Here is a 16,418-nt window from a genome sequence, read left to right as displayed (position 1 = left end):
CCATACTAGGAACGTATCCTGCAAAAATTATTCAATTTGTTTTTGCAATTTTCAGATTTTTTCCCCCAATTTCATAGTCTTTTCTTTTTTTGTTTGTTTCACATATTTGCTACAATGAAATTTTAAAGAGAGCAAATCAATTGCCCACACCTTAATTCAAAGATTAATATGCATTAAATTGATTTGCCTGTGCAAAATGTTTTAAGGTGTGCTAATAAATGCACATCTCTACCCCATAAATGGGTAGAACAATTTACAAAATTATTTACCCAGGCAAATTGGTTGTTCGTGAATTATTCACTGTTCCCTTTGATACAAGCACACAAGGGGATCCATATCATGTTTACTACTGTGGGCAGAAATAGGATAGCGGAGGCAATAAAGGGGACCATTTACTACTGGTTAGAGTTTACATTCCACCCTTCTTCACAATTCAAAGCAGATTATATCCTAAACATCAGAATGATAAAAATATAAACACACCAACCACACAAACACCCTGCAGAAAATAATATGCAATAAGATTGGGGTCCTTTTACTAAGCCACGGTAAAAAGTGGCCTGCGGTAGTGTGGGCACGTGTTTTGGGTGCGCACTGGGCCATTTTTTTACCGCAGCTGGGAAAAAGGGCTTTTTTTTAATGGGCAGGGAAATGGACGAGCGCTGAAATTAAAACTAGTTGCACCTATTTATTGTCTAAGCCCTTACCGCCACCCATTGACTTAGCAGTAACGACTCATGTGCTACCTAAGCAGAAGGGATCAAAACACACAAGGGTGGAAGAGCGCCAAAGTCCAAAAATAACCAGTCCTGAAACCACGATAGTAAGAGCACCAAAAGAAAGTTTATTGGGACCCTACACGGTCCATGTTTCGGCTATACAGCCTTCATCAGGGTCTAAAAACATAAAATTAATAAATTTAAAACATCAAACGTAAAGCATAAAAACGAATTATACTACAAATATAAGTTATAAGACATGACAGAAATTCTAAAGACTTTGAAAAATACTAAAACAATTTTTAAAAATACAAATTAGTATGAAATGATATTAATCATAAAAATCAATCATAAAAATCATTGAAATCAAACATAGTACAATGATATATTTTGCACAGGACATACATTATAGTATTTTGTAATAGAATAATGGGATATACATATCCATATATGTACATATACGTATACTCACACACGTCTATATATATATATATATACATACATATATATTAAAAATTAAAAACACGGATGTATAATAGCTGCAAAAGTCAGACACCCTAACCATATTGTTCTTATAAATGAAAACAAATAAATGACAAGATGAAAACGTACATATATAGTCTAATGCATAAGTGTATTTATATACTGAAAAAAACTAAAATGTTTATAAACGGCGTCATATGTTTACGTACCAATGGCTTGACATATACAGATTGGCTTCTTAATCTCTCAGATTGGTAGGTAAAAAGTATATGGACCTCATCGATTTTAAACCATAAAAATGAGTAATAATTAAAAAAAACCCAAGAAACCATAAAAAAGTAATAAAAATGGAGAAAATTGAGGAAAAAAGTTGAGAAAAATAATTATAAAAGAAAAAATTATTAAAAGAAAAATTAAAAGTCAAGTAAGAATAAAATATAAAAAACATATTGACAAAGTCTTATATGATCAATGGGTTCAAAAAACATAAGGGTAAAAACAATAGTAGGAGAGACCAAGTAAAATGAAATACAATGTAAAACATAACGTGAAGGGACCAAAACTGCTGATTACCACTGGGAACACCCCCATGCTAGCCCAGTAGCAGTGCTGATTTGGCACATGCTATCCATGTGCTTATTTTTTCATTTTCAACATTTGTATATTATTTTAAAGATTAACCGTACCATACAGAAAAATGCAGGTGCAAATTTCTTTTCCCTAGGCACCCATGAGCCTGCCTCAGGAGTCTCTTGATTGTGTTGTATCATAGAAGTAATGAGTCTGTCTTCAAAAACTGAAACGTTAAAAGAGGTTTTAAAAAAGACCGTTCAATAAGTAATGATTTAAATGATTTGCACTGCCCGCAAATGCTGTTGAACAGGGAGGCAAAACCTAGCGTCAAGCCCTATCTATCTGCTTAACACCTCAATCATTACATAGGCACCCATTAACACCTGTTAACTACTTAACACCTAATTCACTATACAGTCACCTGTTACACCTCAGTCACCACCTATGGCCCCTGTCCATGTTCTCTTCCTTGCCCTGTCCCTTCCTAATCTTCTTTCCCCCCCACTCCCACTGTCTACCATTAGAACCATCCGCTGCCCTCCCACCCTGCCCGCCACCGCAATACCCTATTCACCTCCATCCCTCACCTCACCATCCCTCTTGTCCCCCTCCTCCTTCCTAGCTCTCAACCTTCGGCACTTCCTTCCTGCCATTAACCCATCCCCTTTCCTCCTAAGTACACCCCGTCTTCGTTGCCTTCGTCGCCCGACCTCCCCCACCCTCCTCTGCACTCTCTTGCTCCTCCTCCTGCTATCCGCGGGAGACATAAACCCTAATCCAGGTCCCCCTCACCTGTCCCCGTCCTATCCCTGCGAACGATCCCGGGACGTCTCCAATCTCGTCTCTATTCCCCTCCTTCCCCCTCCTCCCTCCCCTTCTCATGCGCTTTGTGGAATGCCCACTCAGTCTGCAACAAACTGTCTCTCACCCACGATCTCTTTATCTCTCGCTCCCTTCAACTGCTCGCCCTAACCGAAACCTGGATCTCCCCGGAAGACTGCCTCAGTTGCAGCCCTCTGCCATGGAGGCTATCTCTTCTCCCACACGCCCCGCCCAGTTGGCCGCGGTGGAAGCGTTGGGCTACTACTCTCACCCTCCTGTAGTTTCCAACCCCTCCACCTTCCGCAGTCTCACTGCTTCTCATCCTTTGAAGCCCATTCCATCCGGCTATTCTACCCATTACCACTCAGAGTGGCAGTCATTTACCGCCCCCCCTGATAAATCCTTCCCTTCCTTCCTTACCGACTTTGATGCTTGGCTCTCTGTCTTTCTTGACCCCTCATCTCCGTCCCTCATTCTCGGAGACTTTAACGTACATGCTGATGACCTATCCGACCCCCATGCTTCTAAGTTCCTCACCCTAACATCCTCCTTCAACCTCCAGCTGTGCTCCACCACCCCTACTCACTGTGACGACCATTGTCTTGACCTCATCCTCTCCTCCTCCGGCTCACCCTCCAATTTCCACGTCTCAGCTCTTCCTCTCTCCGACCATCACCTGATCACATTCACACTTCTTCACCCCTCCCTCCACCCCGTCCAACTTTAACCACCACCTCCAGGAACCTCCAGGCTATTGACCCCTCCACCTTATCATCTACTATCTCTAATCTCCTCCCCTCCATCACGTCCTCCGCAACTGTCGACAAAGCGGTCTCCGCTTACAATACCGCTCTCTTCTCTGCTTTGGATACCCTCGCACCATCGATCTCCCATCCCACAAAACGCACCAATCCCCAGCCCTGGCTGACTCCTTGCATCCGTTACCTTCGCTCCTGCTCCCGATCCGCTGAGCGCCTCTGGAGGAAATCTCGTACCCTTTCAGACTTCCTCCACTACAAATTCATGCTATCCTCCCTCCACTCCTCCCTATTCTGTGCAAAACAAGACTATTACACCCAATTGACCAATTCTCTCAGCTCCAACCCTCGTCGTCTCTTCACCACCCTTAACTCCCTCCTAAAAGTGCCCCCCGCTCCTACTCCCCCTTCTCTCTCTCCTCAATCACTGGCTGACTATTTCCGCGACAAAGTGCAAAAGATCAACCTTGAGTTCACGACCAAGCCACCACCTTCTCTTCACCCTTTAACCCTCTCCCTCATCCAACCTACCCAGGTCTCTTTCTCCTCTTTTCCTGAGATCACCGAGGATGAAACTTCCCGCCTTCTTTCCTCCTCGAAATGCACCACCTGTTCCTCTGATCCCATCCCCACCAACCTACTCAACACCATCTCCCATACTGTCACCCCCGCCATCTGTTGCATCCTCAACCTCTCTCTCTCCACTGCAACTGTCCCTGACACCTTCAAGCACGCCGTTGTCACACCTCTCCTCAAAAAACCTTCACTTGACCCTACCTGCCCCTCCAACTACCGCCCCATCTCTCTTTTACCCTTCCTTTCCAAAATACTTGAGCGCGCCGTTCATAGCCGCTGCCTTGATTTTCTCTCCTCTCATGCCATCCTCGATCCACTTCAATCTGGTTTTCGCCCTCTGCACTCGACTGAAATGGCACTCTAAAGTTTGCAATGACCTGCTCCTGGCCAAATCCAGAGGTCACTACTCCATCCTCATCCTCCTCGATCTTTCCGCCTAGTTTGACACTGTCAATCATGATTTACTTCTTGCCACGCTGTCCTCTTTTGGGTTCCAAGGCCCTGTCCTCTCCTGGTTCTCCTCTTATCTCTCCCACTGCACCTTCAGGGTACACTCCCATGGATCTTCCTCCACTCCCATCCCACTATCTGTTGGAGTTCCCCAGGGATCTGTCCTTGGACCCCTTCTCTTCTCAATCTACACCTCTTCCCTGGGCTCGCTGATCTCGTCTCATGGTTTTCAGTATCATCTTTATGCTGATGACACCCAGCTATACCTCTCCACACCTGACATCACCGCGGAGACTCAGGCCAAGGTATCGGCCTGTTTATCCGACATTGCGGCATGGATGTCCAACCGCCACCTGAAGCTGAACATGTCCAAGACCGAGCTCCTTGTCTTTCCTCCTAAACCCACTTCTCCTCTTCCTCCACTCTCTATCTCTGTTGATAACACCCTCATCCTCCCCGTCCCATCTGCCCGCAACCTCGGAGTCATCATCGACTCCTCCCTCTCCTTCTCTGCGCATATCCAACAGACTGCCAAGACCTGTCGCTTCTTCCTCTTCAACATCAGCAAAATTCGCCCTTTCCTCTCTGAGCATACCACCAGAACTCTCGTCCATGCTCTCATTACCTCTCGCCTTGATTACTGCAACTTACTCCTCACCGGCCTCCCACTCGGCCATCTATCCCCCCTTCAATCCGTTCAGAACGCTGCTGCACGTCTTATATTCCGCCAAAACCGATATATTCATATCACCCCTCTCCTTAAATCACTTCATTGGCTTCCGATCAGATATCGCATACAATTCAAGCTCCTCCTCCTTACCTACAAATGCACTCAGTCTGCGGCTCCTCACTGCCTCTCCATCCTCATCTCCCCCTATGTTCCCGCCCGCAACCTCCGCTCACAGGACAAAGCCCTTCTCTCAGTACCCTTCTCCACCACTGCCAACTCCAGGCTCCGCTCATTTTGCCTTGCCTCACCCTATGCCTGGAATAATCTTCCTTTACCCATACGCCATGCCCCCTCCCTACCCATCTTCAAATCTCTGCTCAAAACTCACCTCTTCAATGCTGCCTTCGGCGCCTAACCGCTCGAGAAATATAAAATGCCCCAATCTATCCACCCTATCAGATTAACTGTTCACTCGTCCTCTAGATTGTTCACTTGTCTTTAGATTGTTCTCTTGTCTTTTAGATTGTAAGCTCTTTGAGCAGGGACTGTCCTTCTATGTTTGAATTGTACAGCGCTGTGTAACCCTAGTAGCGCTTTAGAAATGTTTGTTAGTAGTAGTAGTAGTAGTCTCTTGATTGTGTTGTATCATAGAAGTAATGAGTCTGTCTTCAAAAACTGAAACGTTAAAAGAGGTTTTAAAAAAGACCGTTCGATAAGTAATGATTTAAATGATTTGCACTGCCCGCAAATGCTGTTGAACAGGGAGGCACGTGGGTGCCGAAACACAGTACTGTGTTGAATCATCATTAAAAATCAACAATAAAAGCTGTATTTTCATATTGGTTGCTCCTTGGTCTTTGTTGGAAGAGCCTTGATCCATTTCCCACTCCTGTTTTCCTGCTTTATTCTGTATTCTCCCAAGTACTGTATGGAAGCGGCTAAACAGGCGTGACTGGAAATTGCTTCTATTCCCTTTGATCACAGGGGGATAGGGTAAGATGTGGGAGGGGAACTGGTATAGGAGGATAAAAGCAAACCTGAGGAGAGGGCGTTTTTAAGTGTGCAAGTGGGTTTAGGGGGGTAGTTATTAACAGTGTTGCATAGTAACTAAGTAAATGCAATTAGTTACTGTACTTAAAAGTTCTGTTACTTTTATTTGTAAAGAAATACAGAATAATATTTGTTACTTTTACTGAAGTAATAATTTCAGCAATTTTTACTACTGTTACTCAGTTACATCAGATGCTTGCAGTTCAAAGTAAAAAGTAAAAGTGGAAGCAAGACGTAAATGATGATTCCTCAGTAAACCAAATGAAACAGCAACACCAGGAACAGGATTTTGCTATTGCAAACCTCATTATGCAAATAACCAGTAATGGCTCAGCCATCATGGACCAACCCATACATCGCGCACACAAAATATAACATACTTTGACCTGAGTAAATGGCTACTTAAGGGTGGCAATGCAAAACAAAAACATATCAGTGTTGTAGAGCACATTTTTCTCTTTCAGATGATACTGTTCACAAGCTGATTCAGGCAGACTCTTTTTTAATAATTGGCTTTGAACTTTGGTACATTTTACCATTTGCGCTGACAGTGCCAACTTTGAAGAGATCCTGCAGGGCGGTTATAGATGAAGGTTAGTTGCAAATCTGGCAGTATTATGTCCAGCACAAGCATAATGCTGATTCAAAATTTTAAGTCTGTATCTTTGTTTGCATGGAAGTTGTTGCGGTCTGAATATTGGTCCAAATATGTTCCGATGAGTCGCGACCAATTTTGATGCACACTTTGAGTCAACTTGTTTGACTGGATTTTGCATCCATAATGTTAAAATGTATTTCATCAGAATTAGCATCAAAAACTGTACAGGATAGTGCTGGGCAGACTTATATGGTCTGTGCCAGAGCCGGTGGTGGGAGGCGGGACTGGTGGTTGGGAGGCAGGGATAGTGCTGGGCAGACTTATACGGTCTGTGCCAGAGCCGGTGGTGGGAGGCGAGGCTGGTGGTTGGGAGGCGAGGATAGTGCTGGGCAGACTTATATGGTCTGTGCCCTGAAGAAGACAGGTACAAATCAAAGCAGGGTATACACAAAAAGTAGCACATATTTATGGACTGCATAGACCCAACCCCCGGTGAATACCCAGCGGATCGAATTTGGAACAGCTTCGATTTACTAACCGAAAACACTATTTCTCAAGCAATCAACAAATTTTCCAAAACCCACTCCAAATTGGACACCTGTCCCAGTTATCTATTAAGGTCTGCCCCCAAACGCTTTATAACAGAACTTACGACATACCTGAACTACATGCTACAACACGGACTCTTCCCCAAAGACAAAGGAAACATATTACTCACACCGATACCCAAAGACCTAAAGAAAAAACTAAACGACACGACCAACTATCGACCAGTGGCATCCATCCCCCTGATTGTCAAAACAATGGAAAGTATGGTAACACAACAACTTACCAACTACTTAGACAAATTCACAATACTGCATGAATCACAGCGGGATTCAGATCCAACCATAGTACAGAAACAGTGATAACCACCCTCATAACTAAATTCAAACAACTAATAGCAACAGGACACAGTGTGCTACTCCTCCAATTCGACATGTCCAGCGCATTCGACATGGTTAGCCACCAAATACTCTCGAACATCTTAGACTACTTCGGGATTGGAGGAAATGTACTAAAGTGGTTCCAAGGATTCCTAAAAGCTAGAAGCTACCAAGTGATCTCAAAATCAAAAACGTCAGTACCATGGACACCAGAATGTGGTGTCCCACAAGGATCACCGTTGTCACCAACCTTATTCAACCTAATGATGACACCTCTAGCTAAATCGCTATCCAACCATGGTCTTAATCTGTATATTTATGCAGATGATGTCACGATATACATCCCGTTCAAGCATGACCTAACAGAAATTGCAAAAGAAATCCAACATAGCCTCCAAATAACGAATTCATGGGCAGATGCATTTCAACTGAAACTAAACGCAGAAAAGACACAGTATCTCATCCTATCCTCACAATACAACTCAACAACAACAGCACTATATACACCCCCAGACAACACTCTTATTGTCTCCGATAGCTTGAAAATCCTGGGAGTAACGATTGATCGAAACCTTACACAAGAAGACTATGCGAAAAATACAACAAAGAAAATGTTCTACGCCATGTGGAAACTTAAAAGAATCAAACCCTACTTCCCAAGAGACGCATTCCACAGCCTAGTACAGTCAATGGTGTTAAGCCACCTAGACTACTGAAACGCAATATATGCGGGTTGTAAAGAACAAGTCATTAAGAAGCTTCAGACAGCCCAAAATACGGCAGCCAGACATATTCGGGAAAGCAAAATACGAAAGCGCCAAACCGCTAAGAGAGAAACCACACTGGCTTCCACTAAAGGAACAAATTGCCTTCAAAGTATGCACCATGGTCCATAAAATTATACATGGAGAAGCTCCGGCCTACATGTCAGACCTCATAGGGCATTTTGGACGAGAATTTGATCCGCTTTATTTGGACCCTTTTTTTCAGGTCCAAGTCCCAAAAAAGTGCCCCAACTGACCAGATGACCACCGGAGGGAATCGGGGATCACCTCCCCTGACTCCCCCAGTGGTCACTAACCCCCTCCCACCAAAAAAAAAACACTTTAAAAACTTTTTTTTCCAACCTCTATGCCAGCCTCAAATGCCGTACCCACCTCCATGACAGCAGAATGTGTTCTATCCTGTGACAGTCTTTCCCTGGTTCTGATGTGGATCTCGGGTGAGAGTGACACCTTTTCTGTTATGTGCACTGCAGAGTCACATCAACAATGCATTGTGGTGGGTGTAGGGTATTGGGCTCCGTGATTCCAGTAGCTTGTGTTAAATGCTCACGATGTTGGTAGTTGGTAGGCTCTACTCCCATGGTACTTTTCCCCCTGCTTACTGGGTCAGAGTGTGCCCTGTTTTGTTTCCGTTAGTCCATGAGGTAGTGGCCATTTTTGTAACACAGTTTTAGATCCCTTTCATGTGTTAGCCACATTACAGAACTTAGTTCTTCCCTTGAATGATGCTGAAAGAGGGCATTGTACAGCATTCTGCCAGCTCTGACCTACTGCTAATCTCAGTACCAGGGAGACTCTTTGCCAGTGGGGCACAACCTCTGATTTGCAGTTAACTGTGAGTAAACGTGCTTATTCAAATAAAGGACTTTTTCAAAGAGATTAGTCTTCAGGTGTCAACTGGTGTGCCAAGGTTCTACAGCAGCAACAAGTCCTAGAGGCCTGCGTGTATGCAGGTCCCTGGAGCACTTTTAGTGGGTACCGCAGTGCACTTCAGGCAGGCGGACCCAGGCCCCCCCCTATCTGTAACACTTGTGCTGGTAAATGGGAGGCCTCCAAAACCCACTGTACCCACATGTAGGTGCCTCATTCACCCCTAAGAGCTATGGCAGTGCTGTACATTTGTGGGTAGTGGGTTTTGGGGGAGAGGGGTTGGGGGCTCAGCACCCGTGGTAAGGGAGCTATGCATGTGGGAGCGCTTTCTGAAGTTCACCGCACTGACCTCTAGGGTGTCCAGTTGGTGTCCTGGCATGTCAGGGGGGCAAGTGTACTACGAATCCTAGCCCCTCCCATGACCAAATGGCTTGGATTAGGACGTTTCTGAGCTGGGCGTTTTTATTTTCCATTATCGCTAAAAAAAAAACAAATGCCCAGCTTACAAACAACTAAATCCATGGCATTTGGGTCCGTACAAACCGTATTTTCGAAACGAAAGATGGATGCCTATTTTTTTTTAAAATACGGTCTGTCCCACCCCTTCACGTACCCGTACTCGGAAATAGATGCCCATGGAGATGGGCGTTCGCGTTCGATTATGCCCCTCCACGTATTTGAATTTTTTAGCCATTCTTATAAATGTGTTTGGATTTTATTAGACCCCAAAACTGGCATTTTGGTAAATGTTGCGCGCTCATGGAGTGACAACCTTTCATAAAAGGGGGTCTAGATCTGCAACTATTGCAGTTAGAGACCTCAAATTTTGGGAAACTTCATTTAACACCTGACTCGCGCAACAGATAAAATCTGAACAAAATTGGAGACATGATGGTGTGAAGGTTTAGACCACTTGGCATGGAATGACCCATATGATTGAGGTCTACAAAATCTTGAGTGGTCTTAGACCAGGGGACACTCAATGAAATTACACTAAAATACTTTAAAAACAATTAGGAGGAAATTTTTTTTCACTCAAAAAATAGTTAAGCTCTGGAACAGTGGTTAGTGTATCTGGGTTTAAAAAAAGATTCAGAGAAGTTCCTGGAGGAAAAGTCCATAGTCTTATGTTGAGATAGACATGGGGGAAGCCACTGCTTGCCCTGGGATTGGTACATGGAATGTTGCTACTATTTGGGTTTTTGTCAGGTACTTGTGACCTAGATTGGCCACTGTTGGAAGCAGGATACTGGGCTAGATGGACCATTGGTCTGACCCAATATGGCTATTCTTATGTTCTTATGTAATATTCATGAGATCAATTTGCACATACTGTCTACTTGGAATGCAAATTGATCTCATACATATTCATTGTGGATATCTTGAAAACCTGACTGGGTGGGGTCGGGGTTCCCTCAGAACAGTTTTGGGAACCCCTGGTGTAAACTAACCAGACACATGTGAAACCTCAGAATTAATTTTATAAAGTATTAAAAAATGGACACTAATATCCAACTATATGTAAATGTGGTAGCAAGCACAGTCCTCACCCATTCCTATTCTCAAGTTTGGGTTTGTGGCTAGCCTGAGAAGCTAACAAGGGGCCCTGTTTACTAAGCCATGCTATTTGCCCATGTTCCTATAAGCGACATAGCATTTAGTGTGTGCTAAAAATGTTAACGCGCCCTTAGTGCTGCTTAAACAGGGCGCTAGGTGTGGATAATCAGGAGGACGAGCGTAGGTCATAGAGAAAACTGTAAGCTTTGCAAGGATGATACTTTCATAGCCCAATATAACACTTGTCCAAAGGTGTGGTATATGAGCTTTTGACACCAGAAATCCAGCAGCACGCTTACTAATTCTGTTCTAAGAGTGATTTTTATCCTATTTGTCCAAAGCTATTCTTTCATTTTCACAGTTTCTTCCCTACAAACAATTTTTTTCTATTGCAATGCCCACTTCCTTTCTCTAAATGCACTCACTATCAAAGGTGCCATTAATGGCTATGGACCTGCAGATTTCTGGGCAATACCTCATTACAGTTGGCAACCTTTCAAATTCTGTTTATATACTAGCCAAGAGACCTATTTGTTATGTACTAAGAATAGACTCAGAATGGGGGAGGGGCTTCAGTACATCAGATCAGCCTCTATTGTGACCTTTTTACTAAAGCTTAGCGCACACTTATGCTAAGAAGCCCTTTTTATACCAATGAACTTCTCTTAGCATTTAACGTGTACTAAGCTTTAGTAAAACGGCTCCTAAATCTACTCGTAGGCATTCGATTGGTTGATTTTATCTGCAGGAAATTTAAAGATATCCGTAGTAGTTTAAAAAAACAAACTGCAGAGCAGTGAGTTAACCTAACCCCTGTGCCTGATCATTTTTTTCCCATCCTAAAACACAAAACTCTCAGTATAATTTTAAATCGAGCCTTCCCAGTCTCCTATCCGAAACGTCTCTGTAACCGACCCCGACCACACGCGCGGTAAAGCAGCCCTTGTTCCAGCCCTCCTTCAACTTTCCCAGACGACCTTAAAAAAGCGACGAGAGCGCGCCCAATCCTCACGGCCGCTTCACTTCCTGAGACTTCACTGCAGCTATAGCGCAACATGGCGGGTGGCGGAGAACGGGCAGAGCGCGAGGCCGTTTCCGCCTCGCGAATTGTTGTGTTAACGCTGCTCCTCCTGCTGCTGCTGGGGGTCGGGGCGGTACAGGCAGAGGGCTGCGGGGTGCGAGCCGTCACCGCCTCCAACTGGACCAGTGTGCTGCAGGGAGAGTGGATGGTGAAATTGTGAGTAGCGGCTATCCACCTTAATTCCCCTCCCCTGACGGCTGAAAAGGGACGAGCTGGGCAGAAATTTGGTGCAAGAGTAAGGGGACTTTCCATTTTCAGAGCCCGTGTAACCGTTCAGCCGCTGCATTTTTTCCAAGAGACAGGGCGGGGAAAAATCCACCAACACCAAACAAAAGAGCTGCAGACTGTCAAATGGGCTTGAAACAGCAGAAGGTGCATGCACATGCATTCTTCTTGGCAGTAGAAGCTTGTAATATTAAGCATAGGGGTTGGTTGGCTTCCTTTTTCGTTTTGCTGTCTGCAGAGTGATAGGATGCGGCAGGTTCTGGCCCAGAAAGTGCAGAGATGAGGGGAGGTTGTGATGCCTATTCGCTCACAAAGCACTGATAAGGGAGGTGCACTGCTGATTCATTTCCTATTCCATGCAGGCAGACCGTTGAACCTACACGTTTTGAATGGTAAAAGCGGTCACGCTTGTTAATTTACTTCCTAGCTCTGATTGCCGTCTGAAAAATTGGAGTGATTTGAGAAGGTTTTCTGGAGTGGAATTAACCAGAGAAGTAAGAGTTGAAATCCAAATGATGCTCTTGTGATCTTGGGGAAAGTCGTTTAACCCTCCATTGCCTTAGGTATAAACTTAGGGGGGTCTTTTACTAAGGCACACTAATATTTAGGGCGCGCTAAACGTTAGAGACAACCATATGAGCGTCTCTAACATTTATCACTCCCTAATTATTAGCGTGCACAAAGAAACGATAGCATGCCATAGTAAAAGAGGCTCTTAGGAATAAATATTCAGCCAGTAGCAGAAAGTTTGTGTTTTTTTGTTTGCTTCTGGCATTATGCCCAGATATTTTATGCCAGGCATCACATTGACTATCCGGATATATGCGGTGGCTATTTCTTATGCGGTTAAGTGCAACATTCAGCACTTAACCGCCTAAGTGAAACAGGATAAAGATAGGACTGAATTTTATGCGGCCATATTTGGTCATTTAATTTGGGTGGTTAAGTGCTGAATGTTGGCACTTAGTTGCCAAAATGTGGCCACTGCCCCCGGATTGCCCTCAAAATAGCTGTTTTTTTTTTAGTTTAGAGTTTAGTGCTAATATTCAGTTAAGTGCTGCGGAATATCAGCGGATAGCACACTTATCAGTGGATAATCCCCATACAGGCAATTTGACTGGCCATGAGCCTCTTCTGGTGAGTTAAATTGCTTTGAATATTGACTCGTTAGATGGTCTTCTAGGGGTGGAGTGATACCTGTAGTTACTGATTGTAACTCACCTTGAACTACTACTGAAAAAGCCAGAAGTAAATCCAAAATCCCCTTTCCTTGGTTATAGTTTATGGGGTCTCTACTTGGGTTCTGATAGGATGAGACTGGTGTGACACAGAAGTAATAATGATACTTAATCAACATGACATCAGCTCACTGGGAGCAGATGATACTCTAGAAAAAGCATCCGATGTGGTAACAGAGCTGAAGAAAGGTATCCCCCTCCCCCCCTCCAGACACAATCTCCAAGTGGCACTGTGTCTGCCACAGGATTCCATAAGGGAGCACACTCACTGGTGGTGGGTTGAGGGGGAAGAAGTGGATTTAATACGTGGGATGCCCCCCTCTGAAATTGTGTGTTGCAGAAGGCCTTTAATATCTGCTGGCTGTCACAAAATAACAGTTAGGCCACATAGAAGTTTCACCATTCTGTAGTAGGGCGCTTGTTCTCCTAGGCCAGTGATGGGCAACCTTTTGAGCTTGGTGTGTCAAAATTCGCCAAAAAACCAAGCATAACTCGGGTGGTGTGTCACTTCGAGAAAAATCACTGCTACTAGGACCGCCCCCGGGCCCCCCTACCCGATATCGCTGCCCACCCGAGGTCGCCGGGCCCCCCCTCCACCCGCTACCTGGCCCGGAACTAACCTTAAAGCCTCCTTTCACGTCGCAGCAAACAGCAGCAGGGCAGACCTCTCCTCCTTCCTTCTGTGCTCCGCCCTCGCGGACGTTACGTCAGGCGAGGGCGGGACACGGAAGGAAGGAGTGGCCTGCCCTGCTGCTGCTTGCTGCGACGTGAAAGGATGCTTTAAGGTTAGTTTCCGGGAGCGAGGAGGGAGGGCAGACCACACTGCGGCGGCGCCACGTGTCATCGAAAATGGCTACGCGTGTCAGTGCTGACACGCGTGTCATAGGTTCGCCATCAGGGTCCTAGGCAGTTCGTACTCTGGTTAGGAGGTCTGCCCCTGCTTGCGGAAACATCTGAATGGAACAAAAAAGAACCCTTTTGTAGTCTGAATACATACCAGAGTTTCTTATATTTGTTTGCATTTATGACTAGCCTAGCTGCAAACTACAGAGCAGTTATTCTGACTTGGGGGTTGGGAAAATTAATGGAAGCGGAAAAGATAAGAGATGTACCTTGACTCCAGTAGGTTGCAGGACCTGTGGCAGCATGCATTTATCAGACTGAAATCATCATGTTGGTTGTAATTTGCAATATAGGTATAACTTTTTTTTTTTTTTTACTGAAATTTGGTTAGGACAGGTGCTAGATGTTGTGCCTGTGGATTTTTGCAAAGTTGTAAGGGGCCCTTTTACTAAAAAGTGTTAAGAAATGGACTTTAGCGTGTTTTAATGCAGAACTTTCTAGAAATGAAGAACTTTAACCACTAATTAGTGAAGACTGCTTTTTAACATGCATATGGTTACTGAAACTGTGGTGATGAGTGAACTACATCTTGCATCATGCAGCTGTCATCAATATACTATAAGAAGGAGCAAAGTACTACGGAGGAAAAAAGTCTTTGGTCAAAGTTTGATTTCACTTCATAAGTACATAAGTACATAAGTAGTGCCATACTGGGAAAGACCAAAGGTCCATCTAGCCCAGCATCCTGTCACCGACAGTGGCCAATCCAGGTCAAGGGCACCTGGCACGCTCCCCAAACGTAAAAACATTCCAGACAAGTTATACCTAAAAATGAGGAATTTTTCCAGTCCATTTAATAGCGGTCTATGGACTTGTCCTTTAGGAATCTATCTAACCCCTTTTTAAACTCCGTCAAGCTAACCGCCCGTACCACGTTCTCCGGCAATGAATTCCAGAGTCTAATTACACGTTGGGTGAAGAAAAATTTTCTCCGATTCGTTTTAAATTTACCACACTGTAGCTTCAACTCATGCCCTCTAGTCCTAGTATTTTTGGATAGCGTGAACAGTCGCTTCACATCCACCCGATCCATTCCACTCATTATTTTATACACTTCTATCATATCTCCCCTCAGCCGTCTCTTCTCCAAGCTGAAAAGCCCTAGCCTTCTCAGCCTCTCTTCATAGGAAAGTCGTCCCATCCCCACTATCATTTTCGTCGCCCTTCGCTGTACCTTTTCCAATTCTACTATATCTTTTTTGAGATACGGAGACCAGTACTGAACACAATACTCCAGGTGCGGTCGCACCATGGAGCGATACAACGGCATTATAACATCCGCACACCTGGACTCCATACCCTTCTTAATAACACCCAACATTCTATTCGCTTTCCTAGCCGCAGCAGCACACTGAGCAGAAGGTTTCAGCGTATCATCGACGACGACACCCAGATCCCTTTCTTGATCCGTAACTCCTAACGCGGAACCTTGCAAGACGTAGCTATAATTCGGGTTCCTCTTACCCACATGCATCACTTTGCACTTGTCAACATTGAACTTCATCTGCCACTTGCACGCCCATTCTCCCAGTCTCGCAAGGTCCTCCTGTAATCGTTCACATTCCTCCTGCGACTTGACGACCCTGAATAATTTTGTGTCATCGGCGAATTTAATTACCTCACTAGTTATTCCCATCTCTAGGTCATTTATAAATACATTAAAAAGCAACGGACCCAGCACAGACCCCTGCGGGACCCCACTAACTACCCTCCTCATGACCGCAGAACCTCCATTCTTCATTGGCTAAAAAACCTCCAATATTTGCGTTTCTTTACTATCCTCTAATTTGTTTCAATTTGCTGTTTGTTTTGTTTTCCATAAAGTACAAAGTACTATATGCTATACTTTTTTTATGGAAACTCCCCCCCCCCCCAAAGTAAATTTGAAACATAATAATTTAGAGGAGAGTAAAGAAACACAAATATTGGAGGTTTTTTTTTAGCTGGTGAATAATGTGAGTCGTGAAGTGAAATCTAACTTGACCACAGATGAACATTCTTCTCCGTAGTACTTTGCTTCCTCGTATAGTATATTGATAGCTACATGTAGTTCACAAATCACTGCAGTTTTAGTAACCATATGCATGTTTAATGCAGAACTTTCCCATGCACTGAGCCCATTTCTAATCTGACC

At 44.4% G+C, this 16,418-nt stretch overlaps 1 protein-coding gene across 1 annotated transcript in view; it reads left to right on the top strand.

The window, feature by feature from the left end:
* Positions 1–11,860: 11,860 nt before the first annotated feature.
* Positions 11,861–16,418, top strand: part of TMX4 (thioredoxin related transmembrane protein 4) — a 110,532-nt gene continuing 105,974 nt past the window's right edge. Inside the window, exon 1 of the mRNA XM_030196315.1 lies at positions 11,861–12,074. Coding sequence (XP_030052175.1) covers positions 11,893–12,074 — 182 coding nt within the window. The 5' untranslated portion in view covers positions 11,861–11,892. The remainder of the gene's footprint in view (positions 12,075–16,418) is intronic.

This window comes from Microcaecilia unicolor, chromosome 3 (assembly GCF_901765095.1).
Source record: "Microcaecilia unicolor chromosome 3, aMicUni1.1, whole genome shotgun sequence".
Lineage (NCBI taxonomy): Eukaryota > Metazoa > Chordata > Amphibia > Gymnophiona > Siphonopidae > Microcaecilia > Microcaecilia unicolor.
The sequence above is the reverse complement of the archived record's forward strand: the minus strand, read 5'-3'. Positions and strand labels throughout refer to the sequence as shown.